At 39.8% G+C, this 23,481-nt stretch overlaps 3 protein-coding genes across 12 annotated transcripts in view; 1 reads left to right on the top strand and 2 right to left on the bottom strand.

Annotated features, from left to right (window-relative positions):
• The window catches only part of zswim7 (zinc finger, SWIM-type containing 7), a 53,322-nt gene that overhangs the window by 27,353 nt on the left and 2,488 nt on the right, over positions 1 to 23,481 (top strand). The window lies entirely within an intron of this gene.
• On the bottom strand, positions 367 to 14,034 carry adora2b (adenosine A2b receptor). Its single transcript, XM_088616042.1, has 3 exons — positions 13,825 to 14,034; positions 13,031 to 13,548; positions 367 to 3,130 (listed from the first exon to the last, which is right to left on the bottom strand). Exons 2-3 carry the CDS (start codon positions 13,363 to 13,365, stop codon positions 2,416 to 2,418), a joined length of 1,050 nt encoding a protein of 349 aa, XP_088472168.1. The 5' UTR covers positions 13,366 to 13,548; positions 13,825 to 14,034; the 3' UTR covers positions 367 to 2,415.
• The window catches only part of specc1 (sperm antigen with calponin homology and coiled-coil domains 1), an 86,736-nt gene continuing 79,399 nt past the window's right edge, over positions 16,145 to 23,481 (bottom strand). For 9 of the 10 annotated variants that reach the window (XM_088616034.1, XM_088616035.1, XM_088616037.1 and 6 more), the window contains 3 exons: positions 21,500 to 21,616; positions 20,386 to 20,445; positions 16,145 to 16,635 (listed from right to left, as the gene is read on the bottom strand). In XM_088616034.1, the coding sequence (XP_088472160.1) occupies positions 16,546 to 16,635; positions 20,386 to 20,445; positions 21,500 to 21,616 (267 nt within the window). In that variant the 3' untranslated portion in view covers positions 16,145 to 16,545. The remainder of the gene's footprint in view (positions 16,636 to 20,385; positions 20,446 to 21,499; positions 21,617 to 23,481) is intronic. The other variant, XM_088616033.1, reaches the window with a different exon arrangement.

Genomic DNA, 23,481 nt, shown 5'->3' with positions numbered 1-23,481 from the left:
ACAGTGTTGGCTTAAACCAAAAGGTTACAGCGCTCCTTTAATTTGAGACCCTTTATAACTAAGCAGAAAGTGGGCAAGGTGCCTCCCAAAGGAGATCTGAGCACAGTGAGCACTTGCTTAGGGATTTCTCATTCCTGGATCTTTGACCCCCACGGGACACTGTTATGGGCTGTGTGGCCTTCTTACAGTCATTGCAGCAGCTCGGGCTGTAAAATCCTGGTGTGTAATTCCTTCCCACCCCCATTTCTATTTACCACCTGAAGGCTGATGTCTTGACGGTTGTCTTGCTGTAACAGGAGGGTGCGATTAACTTTTTAAAACAAAAACACTTTTTATGGAACTTGTAAAAACTACAATCTATTCATGTGGATTTAAATTGCATTCATCATTTATTTAAAAAAGACAATAAATTAACATGAAAAACTTATATATATAATATATATATATGCATATATACTTGGACAGCTCTGCAGAATTAATTTCCTTGTCCGCAGTGCTGCTGCCTCTTTCAGAAGTGATGGCTCAGAAACTGTGAAGAACTCCGCAGTTTCAGTGCTAAACTGTGCTGCTAGTTACAAGTCCCTGATCAGAGCCACATGCCCTTGTGATTAAAGCAGCAGCATCAGAGGACGATGTTGTTGTCAGGGGGTGGTATTTAAAAGCTTGTTCCTTAAGTAGGCTGGTGAACAAATGCGACAGCCGGGTGATAGGAAGTCCAATGGACTGTTACCCTTGCGTTTCAGCATAGCTTATATGCTGAATATAGTTGTCATCTTTGTGGGTCAGAATACCTCAGTTCACTCTAGTGGTAAATAAGAGCAGCAGCAGCACAACTAGAAGAATGTGCTTTTCCTTTCTCATGCTTTTCATTTAATCTTAGTCATGCCTTTTGTATAAAGAAATGCTTGTTAGGAGCAGTTACTTCTAGTCATGTATAGAGAACAGATGGATTCCATCTATCTGCAAAACAATGTGGCTAATCATGGCAAATCTTACAATTTTCTACTTTAAAATGATGTGGGAAAGAATGCTATGTTTATTCAATATTTTTTAAAAATGCATGGATAAACACTAGGAGTAAAACAATCTCGCTAGCAGTCAAGAAAGTTGAACTCAAGATTTTGTGTGTGAAATCATGGAATTACATTTCGCTTCTTTTTTCAGACTTCAAGATTTTATATGTAGACATTTGTTTTTTAAACATATGTATAAATTCCAACATTTTAATTGTTACACCTGCCAGTTACCTGAAACAACCTGTCAGTTCTGTAAAAGTGCTTAATATTTTACGTTTTTTAGAATTATTATAAGTGTAGTTAAGCCTTATGAATGTTCTCAGTGTAAATTCTTGCAAATTAGGAAACATTAACTACAAAAACATTGTTTTTGTGTAGGAAACAGTGACTAGATGGAAGAGAAAATAGAACAGAGGGAAAGGCTTTCAGATGTTTCCACTAACATATAAAAAAACAGTTCCCCCGTTTTGTCAGAAGATTTTAAAAGCGGTTTCTTGCAGAGGCATTTGCTGGTTCTGAATTTGGCAGGACAGTGGGGTTTAAAAATGACTGGATTATCGATTGTCTTTATTTTACCATGAGGAAATACCAGCAGTATCTCTTGGTAGACTTAGGCCACACCTTTAAGCATTTCAAAAGTCTTGAAACAGGGAGTTCATTGCTCCTCAATGGGGAAAAACCTGTGTAATCAATTTGTCATTGTTTAAAATATGTGACAGTGATGCAAACTGTGAACCCTGGATAAAAGAACTGCTGTTTAATGTAGTACGGTATCCTGTACAAGAAGACCAAGACTTTTATTTTCTTCCAGAAAGAGATCATGTCCTCCACATTTGCACAGCAGGTCTTGGATTTTTAACTGGATGATTGAAAGGACATATTCTTCCTTTGTTGTAGGGGTAAAAACAACAAGACGTCAATGCAATAAATATTAAGGCAGGCATAGATGAATCTGAATGTAATTAGTTGTCAGACGGTACAGAGAAGAGTAATTGCCAGCCTGATTCCCTGTGAAAGATGATAACGTTAAGGCTTGGAACTTGGTCCATGAGGGAACACATGGTAGGAGGAACATGTTAAGAGTAAGAACTTGGCAAAACTGTAGTGAATATGTTTTCATTTCACAGTACTGTTCATCCAGTTAAGAGTTCACAAAGTACTGTACCTCCATCTTCAGATCTACACCTAGTACACCATGGTACAAAACAAAGCTACATGCAGCTGTGGTCTCAGATGTTCCTACACTCACTTCATGATGTTACAACACACATCCGAGAATGGCATGTCTAAGATTTTTAACTTACTCAGGAGCTCCTTCTATCTGTAAACGTTTCCTAACTCACTTGGAATGGCGTTTGAAAAAAGTAAGACTGGCCACCCCCCCCACCTCCCCATACCATTATAGCAAGGGGTCGTCAATCGTTAAGTTTGCACTGAGCTGGTGCTGGTGCCTGTTGCGCATGCTGCTGCTGGATCTCAGATAAAGGTCGTCCTTGTGACAGAGGATGTGCTTGGAGATTATCTTGCGGAAGGTGTTCCTGAAATCCCGTATCCGGTAGGCGTAAATGATGGGGTTGACCACCGAGTTGGCGTGAGACAGGATGATGGCCAAGTACATGATGATGGTGGGCTTTTGCAGTTCCTTGTAGAACAGCGTGAGGCAGTTCAAGATGTGCACGGGCAGCCAGAAGAGAGCAAATAGGCCCATAATGATGGACAGCGACTTGGCGGCGTTGATCTCCTTCTGCAGGAGCCGCCGGGAGCTCTCGCCGTGGACGCTCTTGAGCTCGATCTGGCGCAGCTGCATGCGGGCCACCATGAAGATCTTGATGTAGATGCCCAGCATGATGAGCAGCGGCAGGAGGACGCAGCCGAAGAAGTTGAAGTAGACCATGTAGCTCATGTCCACCACGCTTTCAAAGAAGCAGTCCAGCTGACAGCTCAGACCACTGCTGCTGCTCTCGTTCCTCCGCAGGGAGGCGTTCCCAGAATTCCCACAGACCGAGTCTTTTTTGTTCCACCCCAGGAACGGAGTGAGGCCAATGATGAAGGACAGGATCCATAAAATCGCGATGATCTCTCTGGCTCTCTTGCCGGTTACCAGCTCCTTGTATCTGCAGAGAAACGGCATGGAGTAAAATGTGTCTCAGTCAGCTCGACCTTTCTACAGGTGGAACGCTTTTTTTATGTCCTCAAAGGAAACAGTTAAATGTTGTCTCGTAAATAGTTTCTATTCTCATCCCTTTCACTACTTGCATAAACTGTGAGGTTTGCTTGTGTTAACATGCAGAAACGCAACATATCAGACGAGATGAATCACTCTATCTTTGACCGCCTTTACTTCTCTGTAGTAAAAGTAATTTTTTTAACATTTGCAAAATCAAATCCCCAAATGTAACAGTAACAGTTTCTTAAACTGTTTTTTCAAAAATGTTTTTTCAGGTATTTTAGTTTTTTAGTGTTCCATCTCATCTCTGTAGAAGCATTTATCAGAAATTTAGTCGTCTTGATTTGGTACTTATAAAAGCATGACAGTTTTATGTATATAGGAGTTCAGCTTTACTTTCCATGTAGTGATTGATTAAATACTAGAAAAAATATCTGAGCAGAGATGCTTCTACTGAAAACAGGAAGACTAATTTTTGTTTCAGAGAAATGATGTACTGTAGAACAAAGTAGACTGGATGAAGGAACAAAATGTCATAATCTGTGCTATTGTATTTTTACAGATTGTCTTTGGTTAATGCTAATTCACAGTTAAAAAGGTCTCTGACTGTATGTCATTGGTGTCTGCTTCCTCTAAAATACACTGTTATCATCAGTCTTGAAATGTGTGGAATACAGTGCTGAAACAAACTTAGACAAGAACTGCACTGGGACGACCACAGTGAATGTAAAGCACCTGGCAATATAAGCTACCTGACGTTTTAAAACCCCTTTTTATATATAATACTGTCTGAACTCATACAGATTAATAAATTTAACAGGAATTGAATGCTGTTTAATATTTCACTATGATTGTTGAACTTGAAATATAAACCTTCCGTCTTGTATCCAGCTTAATTTTATTTTCCACCCTTGGGCAATATTCGTGACGTGATAAACCAGTTCAATAATTTAAATAACTATCGATTTTCAATGTAACAGTTAGAGGAACCAACAGAGGAGGCTGTTCAACTTCATTGATTGGAAAGGCAGCATACGTAATAGAGCTCACTGTTGGGTAATTAAAATATAGCTCTCTGTCAACTAAAAGTTCTCAAATCCAACTGCTGTGTCTGAGTGGCCTTTTCTGAAATTATATCTGTTAATAGCAGCAAATCTAAAATCTTTACCCTTATTTGCTTAAGATCTTACAGTATTCAGTTTAATACTTTCTGCTTCTTATCTTTATTTATTAAATGTGAGTCTATTAAAGGGGTAAAAGACATGGCAGTGTTGCCGAGTGTGTCACTGCAGACTGTATTATAACATGCACTGCCATGCCCCAAACCCATAAACCACCAACAGACTTGATGTACTGTAGCCATTTCTGATAGACTGAGAAATGTGACCCTGTGTCCATGTTCAGGTCTCTTGCATGACTACTCTACCATAAGGAAGCAGGTCTGATCATCTGTGCAAATAAAATAACTCTACCGTATAGCCCTAAAATCATGGCTGTGCGACCTCTGAGCTGCCCAGGGTGCACTGCAGCGAAAGTCAGGCCCTGTAAATGGTGTTTCCTGAAATAACACTGGAAAGAACCAGACCAGGCCGAGGGCTGGTCCCTAATCGGGTCTAATCCCTGTTCAGCTCATTGGACTGGTCAGCCTCAGCATTTCCCATTTTAAAACAAAGCGTGATTGAAGGAGGAAGTCTGTGCTACGCACATCAACCTCTTCTTTTGGTACTGCACTCTTTTTAAGAAGAAACAAATGTAAAAACTGTAAGGAGAGTAAAACGAAAACAGGTGGCAGTATCCAGGAGACAAATTCATCATGGTTACAAATTCTGGGTAATGACAGTGAGTGTAGGGAGTGTAAAGCCACTGAGCTAATTATGTTCTCTTTGACATTTAGTTTTCACCTTATTTTCACTCATTTTGGCACCTTCTGCCCACTGTGTCTGAAATAAGAACTGCTGGCGTTGTGGCACAAATGTCATGCAGAGGCCAGTGAGCGCCAGGTTGATATGGGTTATAGTTATTATTTTTCTGTTTTCTTGTGTAAAGTATTGGTATTTGAGATATCACTGATAGCCTAACAACTCCGTCACATCATAGGTAAAAATACTGTAATTGGAAATGTGTCTATATTGGTAATATGTTACAATGGCCTCTTTTGAGTTTTGCTTTGTTTTTTGGTTGTTGCTTTGCTTCTCTGAAACACAACCTCAGCACTACAAGAGATATATCTGGTGCTACTCCTATGTGACCTTTATGTTCTAACCTCAGAGGGTTGTATTATTAATTATTAGTGGTCACATTCAATATTCTTTGTGTGTACCAGAATATTTTGGCTGTATTTACAGAACCACTGCAAGTTTGTGGTCTTATATGATAAACGGCACAGGCCTTGCCAACCAACAGAGCACACCATAATATACCATCTCACCGTTATATACAGTATATCATTACACAATATATTACACCATAATCTTCCATCACATCAAAATTTGATTATACCATAGTATCACACCATCATCTACCATTACTTCAGATCACAGCACATGTATGATCTCACCATGTGGCCCTAGCCAGGCAGGTGTGGGTCAGGCACTTCTCTCACTGTGCAGGGCCTTTCTCTTTACAGGCCCGGAAGAGAGCTTTAAGAAAGGAAGAAAGTCAACTTTCAGGGTTTTAGTGTCAGAGAATAGCTTAGCCCCGATACTGACTGAAACGATATTGCCGATCAGCTGATTTGACCACACCAGACTGACTGGCACTGCTGCTCCCTGCCAGATACACAGAGTGACAGTACCATTACCAAACGCGCTCAGACACATGAATACAGCACCATACAAAACAACACTGCGGTCTTCTGCTCTTGTGTTGTAAAAATGACAGTTCTTATACCCAGTGGGAAAAGAAACGTTTTCTGTAATATCTTCGTTGTTGTTATTTATCATGTGTGGTTATTTGAGAAGGTCTTTCGGAAGTAGAAAAGAACTGATTATAGTGTGATTCATAACTAGCAAAACTGTTATCTTGTGAACTTTGCAAAGAGGATGTGTTTCTTATGTTGGAAGGACATTTTTTATTTGTTTTATTTCACCACGGAAGTGTGGTTTGCCAAACCCTGAAGGATCTCTTCAGGAAGCTGAACTCTGAGGGGACTAGAGAGGTTCTGTCGGTTGAAAGCTGGGAGACGCTGGCGACGCATGATTTATTTGAACCTTGAGACACAAGTGTTGTGATTAGGTTGCAGACACCTTGTGATTTACGGGTTGGGTTTTTGCTTGGACCTGCAGTACCTAAAGTTTCTGCAGTTTTGTTCACACAGCACTTTGCTTTCCCTCGGCTCTCACCATAAATAACACCCTGTTTCGCGAGATCATAGCTGATGCATTAATGGGCTGTCTGGAGCCCCTGTTTAGGATGCTCCAAGACGTGAGGAGGCTGTCCTGCCTACTGCAGGGGTTTCTATGGTGATGTCTCACTTGAGCTGTGGTCTGGCAGTTAATCAATGCTGTGGACGGCTCTTTAATGAAGCTGCCGGAATTCTCTCGGTGGCCGATGAAAGGATTGAATGGATTAATCCTGGCATGACGACAGCTGATTGGCATGCCATCTCCAGCTCCTTCGTAATCCCATTTATAACCCAAGTGGTCTGTTTCCGCCTGAACCCCAAACCTTGGCAGCAGACTGGCAAACGAAACCGAAGCCTCTAAAGGTACAGGTCAGCGATGTGCCACCGTTTTCCTCTGCTGGTAAGGTGCAATACCTTGCTGGGATATAGGCAGAAAAAAAATTGGCATGAAAGCACCCAAACAGGCCGACTGGCTGGGCCAAGGGCCGGGTGTTTGTGGGATCGGCTGGAGAGGGGAAGGGCCTGGGAAAAAGGAGGAACGTCCAGAGAGCACAAAGACTGAACTATTATCCCCGGATTCGAATAAACACTCACACTTGGCTGACAGCACCGCAGGAATCAAATGCGCTGAAAACAGTCATGTCTAAAGCAAAGGATTCTGAAAATATGCAAACATAATCAATCCTGATGTTCCATTTTCACAGTTTTTTTCCAGTGGATTAATTTTGCACTGGTACAGCGGTCCAGTAATGTTTGAGGAATTTAAACAGAAGCAGAACACAGAATTTAAAAGCCTAGTTGGCTTAGAACAAGGCAGATGAGCAGGTCAGTTAAGACTGCCTTGTCGAAGTTGTCTGCTTTGAGCAAGTCCAAAATCTTTACCCTGTATTGTAGTGTCACGTATTTCTGCTATGTAAGCAAGTACTATATGTACGGAGATCTTGAAATTATTTAGCACACTTTCTATTGAAATCTCAGGTATATATGTTTTGGTTTTCAGTTGCTGAGTATGAGATGGACATTTGAATATCCTGAGTGGTTCTGTGAGCTGGCATTGTCATGAATGTGGTATCTAGTATGTTCTGCGTATTGACACTTTACTGTAGGTGCTTATTGGAACATCTGGTGTATGTATTTCCTCAGATTCAGCTTACTGTGTCAATAAGATCTTCTTTGGATCCAGCCAACTCTAAACGATTGTGCCCAGTTAAAGAAAAGCAGGCAGGTCTTTTGTGTTCCTGTACAGTAGTAACTCCTCGGTTCTCTTAGTGAACAGAACCCTGACCCACCTGGTCATGACCTACAGACTATTTAGATTGTGCTTTTGGAATAGGCTGAAACTTATCAGGGCATGTAATAAAACCTTCAGATTCAGTTTGCCCAACCTGTCGTATTCATACTGGAGAACACAGGCCATCCATGTTGATTTCATACGCCCCATATTGAAGTCTGTATTTCATTACTTAAGTGTGTAATAAAAGTAAAGCTTGGTCCGGATATTAAATGCACAATCACAGGGTGATTTATGGTGAAAAGCTAATTAAAATGATGAGTTTTAAAACTATTCTGAGCAGTAGGGATATTAAGTTTTGTGCTTTACTCAAATATCTCATTGGACCTTTTTATTTCACCTGTGGCTCTTTGGCCAATGGGAAGACAATTCTCTTAGCTGTTCGATTCCCCAGAGCACAATCAGACTTGGACAAAGACGACATTCAGCGCACAAAACTGTGCATCACTGTTTCAGGTTGTTGTTCTGTTTAAGTACTTAAAGAAATATCAGCTGGTTTTGTTTTCCAAGTTTTAATCAGGCACTAATTGAACAGAATCTCTAAAACCTGCAGGATGCCAGCACTGGAGGGCTAGAAATGCCCTACCTGGCCTACAGTACAGACTATAAATAAATACGATTAAGACAAAGTTGTCCTCGGGCTGGACTGAATGACACAACAGCTGTTGTTAGTCATAGGGGGTTCTAGCCGGTAACAAAATACATAAATCTGCCCGGTTCTGACTTTGTTTCTGTCCTCCTTATCCATCTTTAAGTCTGTGATTGCATTTCTAGAACCACCACATTTTGAAAATTAAATCACTCTTCACGTGTGATAAGAAAACTTTAACGGTTTCATTCTCACGGTCTGAAAGCCGCCATCCCGATAAAAGCTTGTGTCATGAAATTGTCTCACATCATTACACTGAGCAAACCACAGGTAGAGAAATATGAAAGAAGAATGCTGTTTAAAGCTGCAGCAGGCTGTTACACAGCAGCAAATCTCTTTCATGCAGCACAGTGATTGTTCAGCGCTTTACTTGTGTGTGGGGAGAAAGGCTTCATTGAATTGAGTTTAGCCGTTGATCAATTTCTCTGTGTTACCTCAAGAGGCGTTTAAAGGGTAAGTTGTTGTGTAAAAGCTGAGTTTTGGCAGCCCTAAAAACAAAGTGACTGCCCAGTGGCTTTTAACACAGGGACGGGATGTGAGGTTTCATGCTCTATGAAAAGTTCATTCTAAACACAAATGAACATTTCTGCTCCACTCCTAACATGGCGTAATAGATTAAAATTTCTCAGCTACATAACACAATTGCAAACCTGGGAATACACAAATAAAGTACAAAATGATTAAGCATTCACATTGTATTCACATATACGTATTCTTGTATAATTCCCCAAGGTGTTCACATCAGGTATACAGAGACGTAAGTATATGGATCTAGTGAATACCAAGCTTTGTGTCAAGTGAAGTGTACATTTGGCACAGGTGTTCTTAGTCTGTGGCTTGTTGTTTGTGTGGTGAGCACTAGATACCGCCTCATTCAAAGCAAGAAGTGAAACTGAGGTTTTGTTATCTGCTTCCGTGTCACACATAAATGCAAATACTTATTTTTAACAGATCTGATTTGTTTATAGAATAGTCAAGCAGGATCTTGGGGGGGGGGGGGGGGGCAGAAACTGTTGCTACCTCCAGAGAGAATTTACCATGTCGTTTTTCTTAAATAACTCAGATGTTTCCCTAGTGACTGTGCGTTTCGTTGCAAGTACTCATGTCACTGTCTTAAAATATCCATTCTTCCATGCAGCCATCCATTATCCGAGAAATGCTTATTCCTGGTATGGGTCACTGTAACATAGAGCCTATCCTGTAAATACAGGAGGCAAGGCAGGACTGTAGCCTTGACATGGCAGTTTTCACATTCAGGGACTATTTAGTGATGCCTGCTGTCCTGGCGAGCATGTCTTTGAAGGGTGGGAGGAATTCAGGACCCAGGAGGAGCATGCAGTCTCCACACAGAAGGATTTTGTAAGCCAGATTTGCAGGGCCCTACAGCTGTGAGGCAGGAGAGCTGATTGCAGTGCCACTGTGCAGCACATCTTAACATACATGCTGTACATTCTGTAGGGTGTATTGTGAGAAAACATTTTAAATGGATAAAACAGGCAAAAAGCCACTATTTTTTTAAAGATGCAGAATGTAATGCTCTGATGGTGAGAGAGAAAACTTGTGCACAAGTAACAATAAGGAATGTTAAATGGAAAAGGAAACATTTTACAGTACAACCGCTGAACGTGTCCTTTAGAACCACAGTCCCGCTAGTTTCATAGGTACAGCCACAGGCTTAAGTGGCTAAAGGCCTTGAAACTGTTGAATCAAATAATTTGATCAACTCCTAAGTGATTAGAAGGAAGGACAGAAAGCAAACCATCTTCAAAGGGGTTAATCTGGCTGACTTTGTTGAAAGAAACTCTCCTAAATTGACCTACAACTGCTGAAGAGCAGTACAAAGCTAAATACTGTAATCCCATTTTCACAACTTGTGAACAATGTTGCCTGACTGCAGGAGATTGTGAGTGATTGCTGGGTTTCTGCACAGCGCTCGCTGCTCAAGGACCAGCAGTGTCACTCCGTAAAAAGTGCAGAATGCTGATGGCATGAGGTGTCTGTGGATTTAGAGGTCACTTTTTGACCCCCCACAGCCAAGGCTGGGCAGTATAAGGATGTCTAAACTTGGTATCATGCGGTCAAGTCTTACAAGTGACCTTGAGGGGTAAGGGAGAGAAGTGTTGTAAGAAGTTTTAGTTTTCCCATTAGCAGATGAACAAGTTTGTACTGGAGGTTTTAAAAGCCAGAACATCGTGGCATTCCTGTAATGCAAGGAAGCTCTTTTCATAGAAATACTGATCAATTAATGCTCTTGAGTGTACAGTATATACACCGTACGCTTTGAAAATACACAGGCCAGAACAAGGATTGAAGTTCTAATTCTTTTTTGGTGGAAGTATAAAGATCATGTACTTCATGCACTTGTCAGAATAAAAAAGACCTTTTAACTCTCCATTGAACAGATTTTCGTATTCAGCCAAATTAAGCATATTTGCATAACCATCATGCAAATGTTTTAAGTTTGTTTACTGAACTAAGGCTTGACCAAAGACAGAAGACCTTGGTGAAAAACCATTAACTATCACGCTTCATACCTGAACTGTTGCCAGTATGTTTTCACAAATAAGAATACATTACACATTTAGTAAACCAAGATAAAATATTAACCCATAGTGCTAAAAACCAATAGGTGGTGTTATTGAGAGATAAACACCAAGCGCTTTGTCTTGTTAATAGTAACGGTTACACATTCTGCGGTGCAGTCAGAAAAAGAGGGTCGTTTTAAAACTAAAATGGTAATTTTAAAAGTTACACAGTGGTTTTCCGGAGGGGATTGGGGTGCTTGTGAGTTGATCGAATACGCATTTGTTCAGATAATCATCTTGGAATTTGGAAATCGGAGTGCAAGCGTACGATTGAAAGTCCTGAACAGTTGTATGGCGTGTCCTGTATGTCTCATATGCGGGTTTGGCCATAGTTCTTGGTCGAATGTAGTTGTGATTGAGGAAACCAAGGCAATCTGTATTGGCTTTTTCCCTAAACGATTCCCCATGCCTCGATAAGGATTGATAGGATACTCGAGTTACAGTTAAAAGATTGCGTGGACACACGCTGTCATCTACACGTATGAAATGGCAGTTTTCCAGAAAGCCTTGTAACCCATTAACGCTATAACCTCGTCCCTAGCAAATGCATTTCTTTAACTGCACTGTTCTGCAGTGTTCGTGCCTTGTTATAATCCGCATTGCCAGCTGTGAATTCGGATTTATATTTTTATCTAAAGGGGGAAACAGCTGTGGGATGTAGATTTGAGAGGTGCTGGTGCCCGGAGAGGAGCTGTTCTTCCAGAGACCTGTTGCGGCCAATGCGTTTGTATGTCTAAAATCACCGGTATTAACGTTTTTAAATGTATCGACTTGTCTACAGGTATTAATACAGGAGAACTGGGCAAGTGCAGTTCTCTCAGCTTTGATTTTTTTAAAGCTATTACAGCATTATTGCTCGATGCTTTTCTAATAAGGCAAAGCTTGTGATCCGTTCCTGCTTAATTTCCTTGTCTGTTGTAACACGTTGTCCCTCGAAGTGGAATAGATGTATATGACTTCAGCTAAACTAAAAGGAAATTAATATCACAGCTTCCTGACTTGTATCTACGTGACATGTCGCACACTAGTCTGAAATCAAATCAATAGCTAATAACGAGTACACTAGGTATCAGTATTTCAAGGGTATTGGAGGTCTGAAAAAAAGACACTCAGATACGGGTTTTTTATTTTGTGTTTCATTCCTGAGAGGAAGTTAAGACATTTATCTGGTTATATCTAGACTGTAATCCCCAAATTACTTAATCTTTTGAGCTAGCCCTCAGCGCCTTTTCAGTACATTGCTTAACAATTGTACTAGCAACAGCAGATGTCTCGGTGATAGAGCGGCTTTTGAGCATCAGTCATACTAGCAGAGGATACTTTCCAAACGGGTTGTTTAAGAAAGGGAGCTGAACAGGTATCAACAGTTTGTTACCATCGAAAAAAACACAGTTTGAGCCTACATTTAATAATCCTTCAGCACACCATCGAACCCTAACTTAATCACGAGAATATTAGTGTTTTCCTCAATCAACAACTTTCATTTCTTCTTTTTGCTAATTTGTTTGGTTATTTCACAAGGAAATGGTTAGATCACAGTCTCGGGCGGATCCTTATTAGCAAACACTGTTAAAACATTGTAGCCGTAAATTACGATGGATAGTCGTTGTAACAGCTGAAATGACACAGACGTCGGCAGCAGACAACCCGATAGAGCGCCGCCGAGATCTAACTGTCCTGTTGCAGGAGGCTTTGAAGTGGCCAAAATTGTCGCGGGATGTTTCGCATGAAATCAGAATGATGTGTAGCTTGTCGACAGCTTACTAATTCATTCTAGCAGTTTGAAAGTGGAGTCAATGCGCCGAGACCACAGCACGGCAAGCGCGACCCACCACCTGTTTGAATTCGCGTCACCTCAAGCTGCAGGCAGATAGAAAGGACTCTTTTGTAGTTGAATAGCTTTGCGTTAACCTGAACACCCATTCCCCTTAGGAAATAAGGAAGACCTCCAGAAAAGGGGAGAAAATAAATAAACTCACCTGAGCGGTATCTTGACGGCCAGATATCTGTCAATAGCCACAGCCAGGAGGCTAAAAATCGAGCTTTGAGTCAAGATGAGGACAAAACACGCTAGAAACAGGCACCCGTAGAAGTCCGACTTCAGGCCTATGCTGATGGTGACCGCAAACGGGATGGCCAGGCAGCCGACCAGAATATCTGCCACCGCCAGAGACACTAAGAAATAGTTCGTAGCGTTTTTCAGAGTGGAGTTGATGCTGACTGCCCAGCACACCAGAACATTGCCCGAGATGGACAGAAGAGCAATAATCAACTCAGTAACTATGTAGATCACGTCAATACAATGTAAGGTCATGCCAGAGAAGAATCGTTTTGTTCCTTTTAAAAGAAAAACAAAATCACATGGCTTGATGCAAAATTGCCATGTCTCGTGTGGAAATGAAGCAGCTCTGTTCCGTGCGTCCGGAAACCATTGAAAGTGTCATAATCCAGGCAGGGCACATCTTTCGAAAGTTTCATCCATCTGGGTGACAGTCATCTGTTTAGAAAAGAAAAAAAAGTTTTCTATTGGATCATACACGGTCCTTTGTACGTATTGATATAAACGGATATAAAAAGGCACTTATTAATTGAATTGTTATATACAGTATACATTTTTAGTGCTTGAATAATGTTAAAACCCATCGCTTTATACAATAATTTCCTTGTTAACACATTATAATTCGCGTGACTGAGGATGAGAATAAGTTTTAATTCTGCCCATCAGACAGCACGTTCAGTGTGCATTTTAATCGCCGTGCGCAGAGCGTCTCACCTTCGCCGGGAAATTGACCCGTTGTTCTGTCGGTGAAATGGACGAGTGTCCCGCACCCTAAGCGAACATGTTGCTTCGGCTCGGCACTGTTGCGCGGTCGAGCTGAACACATGGCTTTTCAAGCGGCGAGTCAAACCCCGACCCCACCACGCCCCGCCTCCCCACTGCTGCAGCTGCAGCCCGAGCGCCGAGCATGCGGCTCCAGCACCCGAGAACACGCGTGGCGAGCTTCATCTTTTCACGGCAAAATACGTCCAGTACACACGGTGGGAAGAGCTGCGTACGTCCTGATATACAGATAATTTCAGTAAAAAAATGAATTATTGATAGGATGGCTTTTCCTGTGGGGTCGATCTTCAGTCATAACAAAATTAGACGTTTCAAAAGCTGTATCTGATTTAAATGTGGTATTATTTGGGAATTACCGGAGTGTGTGTTCTCTTACTAATTTGTTGGATGTCTTTAATTCATCGCTTTCCTTATGTAATTACTTGATCGATTGAGTAATATTTGTTTCAAATCTTTTATGAAGCTCTTTATCTGTGGTTTGATATGAGAAGGTTATTCTGAAATGTGGTAACTTTACTGTAATTGTTACAAACGTTTCATTCGCCTATTAATCTGTTGGCTGTTTTGTAACTCATGGGGAGGTGCTTTGTGTAAGATTAATGAAGAATAATTGATTGCCAAGTGTGTGGAAGTGCTATCACTTAATCTTTTTATTAACCTTAATGGAAAATGGATGTCTAAACTATAAAGTATGAAGTTAGTGAGAGATTAAATTATTACCACGTGAACATTTAAAATGATTGCAGATAACACATACTGTATGGAGAATTCAGTGTCTGAAAAATATCTTGTAGATTCTTTTATTTTGTGCAGTTCTCATATAATTCAAGGCTTATTTAGTGCTAAATGCTAATGCTAACAAAATTGTGCTAATGCACTTTTTAACTAAGATACCTATACATACATTGATTTTTCATTAGATCACCAGACCATGGATTATTTTAAACCAAATGTTTTTTAGTACTCCAGTAGGCAGGACCTGACATTGTGGGTGGTCTTTAAGGGCTTCAAAGCTCTGTTTTGGTGATGACACATAAGTACTGTACAGGGATATTTTTCCTTTGTGAGGGGATTCATGTTGAGGGGAGTCAGTTGGCAGTTTAACCTCTTTGAATTGGATCAATAAAAGTAAAGTCTGTATTTGTCTTACCCAGAAGAAGGAAATGCATTTTCAGATTGTGATACTTTTAGGGAAAGAGGGCAAGGCTGCTGTGAATCCAGCTCAGTTTTCAGCACATTGTGAAGAAACTTATTGAACTGCTGCCATTGTCAAGCAGCTGTGCGAGAACAATATACGATCTCAAGAAACCGAGGAAGTAGGAAATATTATGGTTAAAAATATTACACATCCAAATTCTTTCAATTGATGGTGCAACACCCTACTACCTCACTTTCTGTTCTGTCCAGCTGCTTGAAGAAAAAACAGTACAAACCAGTGCTAAACTCACACAGTACATTATAGATAGATGCTTTAAACAAAACTCAGGAAATAAAGATGTAAAGAGAAATATGTGAAAATGAAGCAGAAGCTAATATTAAAGATGTACAGTATGTTCCTCCAAAGGAATTACCTGGGACTCCAGATTTGCACAGGAAGGCTAAGCAGAGCTGAGGAAACTGAAAAATATTCTTTAAATAAGTTATATTCCTCTGTGTTGTTCTTGTTCCATCATCTCAACTAAATGTTCAATTCATTTACACTCGGAATCTGAGACACTTCTTTAGACTCACAGCTGTAACAACACATTGCAAATTGCAGGATAAAAAAAGTTTTATAAACAGTTCTTATCATTGATCCCACTATTGAACTCTTTGTGAGCTTCCAATTATAACTACATGTTTACATCATTCATTTTATATTGAAACTGTTCTTTTTCCTGTGGCTGTTCAGAAAAAAAATTATGCTAAGTTACTAGTCTTGATAGTCTGTTTCTCAGTTAACTAACTTTAACAGAAATAAGGACGGGTGCTGTGAATTCCGAGAGACCAGACGAAGGGTTTAGTATTTTTAATTGTTATAAATACTGATCCAGTGGTTTGGGCCTTGGATAACCTTATCCTGCTGAAAATGAGCCACAGGGAACTCTGTCTCATGTGATTATGTCTGGAGTCCGTAAACAGGCCTCTGGCATGGAGGAAAACATGCAGTCTGGTCCCAAAAGAACCATCTATATTAATACTGTAACTAGAGAGATTGGCTTAAAATTCTCTTCCTAAAGTAATGGTAGAAAGAACTGAAGCAGACAAAGAGGGATGTTATTTGTTTTAATATTTAGAATTCTATAACAGTACCACTTGTTATAAATAAATAGGTTTCCTATGGCACACAGCTGCAAGTTAGTGTTCAAACACTGGAAACACCAGGATTACATTTCCATAAAGTCATGTGAGTTATAATTACAATTGTAAAGATGAAAACAGTTGAAACCTACTCTTAGTCCTGCACAACAAGTCGCCATTATTGTTAGATCTTGGGTGCACAAAATATTACCCTGAACTCCAAGCAAATTCAGTTCTTCAAGAAAAGATTTCACAAGACGAAGAGTTAATGGTGTACTTGAGTTTGCTCTAAAAGGCAGTGACAAAAGCTTTGACTTGTAGGAAAGTGCTGCTGTGTCTGTGCACTTCACTTCCTGATGCAGGCTGGTCTTCTCAGGTCTCGAAATACTTATATATCTGCGCCACGTACTGCATGACACTCTGCCAGTCCGGTCGATCTGTGTGCATCATCTCGTTAATGTCCTGCACAGATTGAAAGACAAAGTGGTGAGAGCATTGTATTCATAGAACCAGAGCACAACATTTAATCGGTTTCATGTCTCAGAGAAAACTGAAAGCAAAGTCACAGTGATTACATTTGTTGAAAGGACAATAAAACCACTGTGCTCTTAGAGGTATGTAAGAATTCTGGTCCTAAACAGTAGTGTTAACTCAGAACCATTCTCACTGGCACACCTCATTCCAACTCCTTAAATTCAAAAGTCACAAATTAAATTGTGAGTGGAAGATCATTAGTAAACATGATGCAGAATAAGGCAGAGAGAAGTGAATGATATTGCGAAGAACAGTGTATCTGCTCTGCAGAGGCTTAGCAGTAGCTGAGTTGGTGTTTATTATATATAACACTTATATTTTATAAAATTATAAAACTCATTTTTAATAAGACATAACATTTTGAGTTTTTCTAAAAGTGCTTCTAAATAAAATGATTGATAATTATGCCAAGTCAGTGCCAAGTGCGGAAGATGTACTAGACATATAGATGAATAAAGAATAACTAATCTTTACAAGGGATAAAGGTTTTAAACCATAAATCTGGAACAACCTTATAATCCTCTTACTAAGGACCTTAAGCTTAGAGAGCTACTGGTGCTGCATGCGTGAGAAATCACCCAGTACTACAGTCTATGGATTACAACAGGCAGAGTTGGTACGTGTCACTCCTGGGCTGCCCTGGATCCATTTGTACCTAGAGGGGGTTTGTGTTTAGACAGAGCTGTGTGTGCATTTCAATTCTTATTCTGACTGGAATGCCTGATACATTGTGAATGCATTATCTCGGTAGCCTGATTCTGTAAAGGATTAAGGTAAGGGAAGAACATATACCATTATGTTGAACCATAGTGTAGTTTGGAAAAAAACAAATGAATATTTCTTCCAAGTCCAGATCAAGACCTGTTGAAATTTGCATTGTGCATCAGTATCTTCTTAAAAGTTAGTGAATGATTAACACTGCAAAGGCTTTTCCTCAAGATTATGCTGATTACAGAGCAGAACCTCTTTCTTTGTAATGTGTTGATAGACTTAGAAATGTTATCGTGTCCCCCCCATCAGCTAGTACTGGGGTTTCTTGATTTGTCAGTCCCGTTTTAAAGGTTGGAAGAGGAGAAAGATCTCCTAAGGGTCAGTGATATGGCTGGGCAGTGAAACCTGAGAGCCTAACACCAGCAATATCAGGTTCACACCCCCGATCCCCAGCTCCTGCAACTCGCTGATCAATTTCTTTTTAAACCATGTAATTGGCATTTCTAAAGAACAAAAACAAGGGAGAATGTGTTAATGATTTTCATAGTGGTAACAGCCCTTGAATGACCAAATGGATTTTGTTAGCTATTGACTATGTAATGTACAGATCAATAACTGTGCCAAGGAGATTAAGCTCCCACCATTTTTTTATACTGAATAACAAATATTGTCTGATGGAGATGCTTTACAGTATGGAGCACACTGATGTCTGGGCTCTTGTTTCAAATGAGCCATATATTAACATTATTTAATTTAAGAGCAAAAATTAAGTCACAGCTGTGTCGGTAATGTGTTTACTGGGAGTTACTGATAAAGAGCCTAATCCAGTAGCAGAGGTGATGTTTTCTGTATCACACTCAGTATTGCAAATGAACAGTAGGACTCTGGGTAATGACTTGCTCTCACAGTCTGAAATGCTTTTACTGTTATGACAAAAGAAAAAGAGGTCTGACTATTATATTGTAAGGTGAATTGCAAGAAAAAGAAAAGCTCTAAAGCAGCTGAAAAAATGTAAAGTGAACACCACAACGATCAAAACAGGTGTTGTACATGATGAATGTGCCCAGTGTCTTTTCTGAATTCTTTGCACAGGATGATGTGCAGTAAATCACCAGGAGGAGTGTAGCCTTTATTTAAGATGTCGTACTCAAAACGCACCATGCATCAGGATCAAGTCCACAGCAGCATCAATAACACCATCACAATCAAATCGGACACCTAACTGACATGAGACATGAACTATAATGGCAGGCTGGAGACTGATGATGTTCTGTGCTAAAAATGTTATTATTGCTAGCACCGCCTCCTAGAGGTCATGTGACACTTTGCTGCACTGCACACGAAAGGTCACGTGACCTCCACAGCATCCCAGAATGTCCTTGTTCTCCTTAAATGCATTTTCTAAGGATGCTGACAGCCTTTTGGTAAAAAAAAAAAACAATGTTAAAAAAACCTATTTATGCTGTATACTTATACTGATGTGCAAAATAAAGTGTATTCCTGGGGCCTTCCCAGTGGATCAACCAGTAAAGGTGGACATGTGTTCTCACAGGTTGTTTACGTCTGGATCACATCACTAGTCGGCTGTGGCTCGGCTTTCCCAAGCAGCAGCACAAAACGGATGTGCTGCTCAGCCCTGAATCTCCTGTATGGGGCAGGTGCCTGTGTCACATTAAAATACAAGTGGTTCAAAGGTAGTGTGTTGAGGTGTCTGCCTAAACCTCTTCATTCGCCTCTGTGTGTGGGCAAAGGTTCATAGCTGCCAGCAGAGACTTCAAAACAGAACACAAATAATTGGCAATTCTATTTTAGAATAGAAAGAAAATAGTATTCCTGATAATTAATTGGTAAAGCCTTTAAAACAATCAAACACCACTCAGTTAAAAAAGAGTCTTTTAGACATTTAATAGGCCATTTTATTTAAGAAGGTTTTGGATTTTCCTTGCCAAAGCTCTTGAGTGTGATGCATTCTAGTATCAAGTGGAAAGGAAGTATCATGGCTCTAAAATCCCCACCTAGCTTCTTTTGTGAATAATAGGTCCATCATTAAACTTTATTTTCCTAAAGGTACTTGGACTTTGAGACAAAAACCTATAGCAAGCAATCTTTTAAGAATAGATCTTTGACACCCACATTTCAATTTAGCTTTTTTGTTATTTAATAATAGGACAGATACTACATACTACAGTCATGATTTATATAATCTAAACACAGTAATGTGAATATCTTGCATTTTGAAGATGTCTATTTTCTGCAGCAGCATAACTTCTTAACTGCTGTTTCATGATCATAACTGCACATCTGCAAGTAATAAATCAGCTTTGCATGTTTAAATTCACTGCAAAACAGTGTAAGAATATGCACATCTGCTGTATTTCTTACTCCATGTCATGCTAATTTATCCCCAGAGAGGTTAAGAAGACAGAGACAGTGTTAGTACTTCCAGGAACCATGTGAAACCTTGAGCAGCAGGGGCCTGAGTGCAAACTACTATGGCCTCAAGTCAGTTCCCATGAACTCTTCAATGTGAGTGGATCAGAGACAGTTGTGTTACACAAAGGGTTGTGGGAGTTGGGAACAAGACACTCAACCACGTTGTTGCAGCCGATAACCTGGGTTCTTGCAAGAAACAGGTGGACGAGAGCCTCAGGTCAATGTCCTCATGTTTGTAACATATATAGTGGAAAATAACTGATCTGCCAAAGTAACACCACTTTCTGGTTTACCATTGAATAGTAGTAGAAAGGACTAATTTATTTGATAAATAGAAAAGGTTGGAGCAAGCAGACATTTTTATTCATTTTTGCTAAAATTATCAAATTAATGCTATTGGAATGGCCTGTCCAACACTACTGCCACTTGACAATGATCAAACCTACTATAGAGTTTCAGGTTTCTAATTGGTATAGTCTTTATCTGATCTTAACACAAACTGCAGCAGAGTGCCTTGAGTCTTGCGGAACTTACCAGGGACGGTTTGATGCCAACACTTTCTGCTGCTTGGAAAGCCAGGGTTAAATTTCTGCTCTGTGAAAAAAGAAGAATTATGTGCACCACTGACACATTACATACAGACATTTGGTCATTCACACTGACCGAGGTGCACCTTAAAGATGTGGCTGATGTTTATAGGTCTGAATATAAACATTCTGGTATTTATGATGAACTACATGGTGAAAAATCTTTCAATTAAATATAATAGTAAACCAACAATGTGGGCTACTGATTAATGTTTTATTTTCCAAAAAACTATTGGGAATATTTTAAAAGTTATGTGCTGTTGTCTACCAATACAATTTTGTTTGTGGAATGTAATGACTAATCATTTTAAAATAATCAAATGAAAACCTCTTAAATATTTGAAAAGGGACCATTATTTCATGCTACAATGATGTACAGGTAGCTCTTTGTTTTGTAGAATAATGTGATGAATAAAACATTTATTTGCAAGACATTTACATTGTGCATTCTCTTTTATGGCTTTCTTTTCACAACACATGCATCTGTCTAAATATTTACCAACACAAATGCATGTCAGCTGCTCATGGTACTGTGAGCAGGAGGAAAAATAAGGGAACACTGCACCTAGACTGGTCTTTCATATAACATTCAAAGTGCTCTCACAGCAATCTCCACATGAAATTCAATTAACTGCATACTAAGCCGTTGGTTACTTCGAAAAGGGCTTCGGTGTCCAGAGTTACTTGTTGAGTCAAATTGTAGTGATTGTCTTAAAAACATGGTGGCATAGTGATGCAGTAGACTGAAGTTGAGACGAGTGTTGCATAAATAATATTAAAAAAACTTTACAGTATGTGCATGTGAATGACGGTGTGGTATGTCTGTTGCCTTAAAAAAATCAACACAATCTTTCATTTTTATTTACACCCAGCACAGTGCACGTTAAAACATTTACCACTGTTTAACTGAGTAGGAGTAAACTGGTAAACACGAAGGTGACTCATCATTGTTCCCTGAAGTCGTCCTTGGCAATAAATTAAGAAAAGCTAATGATGTGGTGTGAAAGAGGGCAAGGGCAAGGGCCGAAGCAGCTGCAGCAGTGAGGTGCAGGGGTGCCCACCTTGTCCTGGCTGAGGAGCTCCTGGTAGGGGATGTGTGCTGGGAGGTAGGTGTGCAGGAGGGCGCAGAACGCCAGGCCGTCGCTCCAGCTGCTGCTGAAGTTCGTCACATCGATGTTCTGCCAGGAAGACAGGGAGATGCAACAGAGGTCTGAACACATGCACCCCCCATTTTCCAGCTTTAGAGTGGCTGTAAAACACATTTCCTGACTGCTGGGAAAAAAGTGCCGTGGCACAATGAATGCAATAAAACATGAAGCGATTGTTTTCGTAGCTGCTCTGCTCAGATGTTTTTTGGGTGGACTGGAGCTTCTCTATTTTAGTTCCATGTTTCTGGTTTGAAAACCGCTCTTTTTTCATTATGGTGTCTTAAATCAATGTTGTTCAAAGTCCGTACACAACCGAGTGCAACACAAGCACCGTGAAACTACGGTGGTTAAATCGGATCATACAAGTGTACACTTGACTCAAAATAAATTACAGTTTGTTCCAGCACCTTCTGGGACACAGATTACTGCATTTACCTTGAAAAGTTCATTTCAAACTCCATATTATGAAAACATACATCATCGCTGAATACCCTTGTAAAGCACTAATGCTTTTTTTCATAGCAGCCAATAAGACTAGAATTCAGCATCTTTGCAAACCAAACATATACAGAAGATACCTAAATATAAGAGTTTTTTCTCCTTTGGTCTGAGATCACTTTCAATGTGATGCTGATTTCAGGTAAATGAAAAATTGCATCATGAAACAGGGCTCAGGCTAACAATGTCATGCTCTTGATTGTTCACGGTCTCATTAACTATAATCCATACCTAATTGTTGTGCTGTCATAGATACCACTATCACAAACAGTACCATAACAAACTCCTCTTCAAGGCAAAAGTGGATTAATGCAAAGCAAATTCTAAGCATATACAACATATAAATTAAAATTAAAGCATAGTCATTTTAGAAACAGTTTCTATCCCTTATCTATATAGTATTTTATTTTGTTAGGGCTTAAGTAATCTCTATATAACTGTTTATAAATTTGTGAAACAAAATGATTTTCATCATAACATTCTTTGGCAAATAAAATGATCTCTGCACTCTTTATCACCAGAACACGGCACATGTTTAAAAACACGATCTGTGTATGTTATCCCTCTAATTTAAAATCCGAGATGGGAGAGATACAGACAGTGCTCCAGAATCATTCAGACAAAGTGACAGAAAATCTGTACCTAGGTATTCACCTTGAATAGACTCTCTTCTGAGGTTTGTTCTAAACACCAACAATCAAAGACACTTTGTGTGTGGAAAAAAAATTAAAATCCTCTTTATCTGTCAAAAACTATAAAATGGCATTTCAGGTTCAAGTCAACTACCAAGACATTGCAAATGGGTGAAGTCCAGGTAATTTGGGGAATCAGGCACATATTTTAGTAGCAATCCCAAGATTACCTGAGATAATGACTTGAAATCCAGGAGACTCTTCTACAGTAAACTCCACAGCAGGAGTATCTGAGAAAGGCTGAGGCCGATTAAACTGTGCCCTTAGATTTCACTATACAGTGAGAGATAACAAGAGTATCAGTAAAACACAAATTTTAAAATAAACTGAAAGCAGGAAGCCTGAAATAATTGAATTATTGCCCATTTTGCAAACTGCAGCTGCATCAGTCTGTACTGTACTGGATCTCTTGGGTTTGTTCAGTTACTCTGTAAAGGAAGGAACTGAGGCTTCAAACAACTTCAGTTCTGATAGTCTCGATTTCAGTTGTGGTCATGAAGATTTCCTATACGTGAAAACTTTTCTCTGAAATTACATTTGAGCTTATCTGACTAATTCGATCTGTGGAAGATCAGCGGGAAAAGTTTACCGGCCTACCAGCTACACTTTCTGGTTGCAGTTTTTAAATGCAAATCAGAATGCTGCAGACGGTCTCTAGTCTTTTTAACCTCAGTATGACCCTGCTAAAAATACGAATAAAACATA

Source organism: Lepisosteus platostomus, chromosome 22, assembly GCF_059453375.1.
Source record: "Lepisosteus platostomus isolate fLepPlt1 chromosome 22, fLepPlt1.hap1, whole genome shotgun sequence".
Classification (NCBI taxonomy): Eukaryota; Metazoa; Chordata; class Actinopteri; order Semionotiformes; family Lepisosteidae; genus Lepisosteus; species Lepisosteus platostomus.
The sequence above is the reverse complement of the archived record's forward strand: the minus strand, read 5'-3'. Positions and strand labels throughout refer to the sequence as shown.

Bases quoted from the DNA above. Each gene is read 5' to 3' on its own strand.
- adora2b (XM_088616042.1), bottom strand. From the start codon at position 13,365: ATGACCTTACATTGTATTGACGTGATCTACATAGTTACTGAGTTGATT. The intron at 3,131-13,030 runs GTGAGTTTATTT...GTTTCTCTGCAG, and splicing joins GCCGTCAAGATACCGCTCAG to ATACAAGGAGCTGGTAACCG.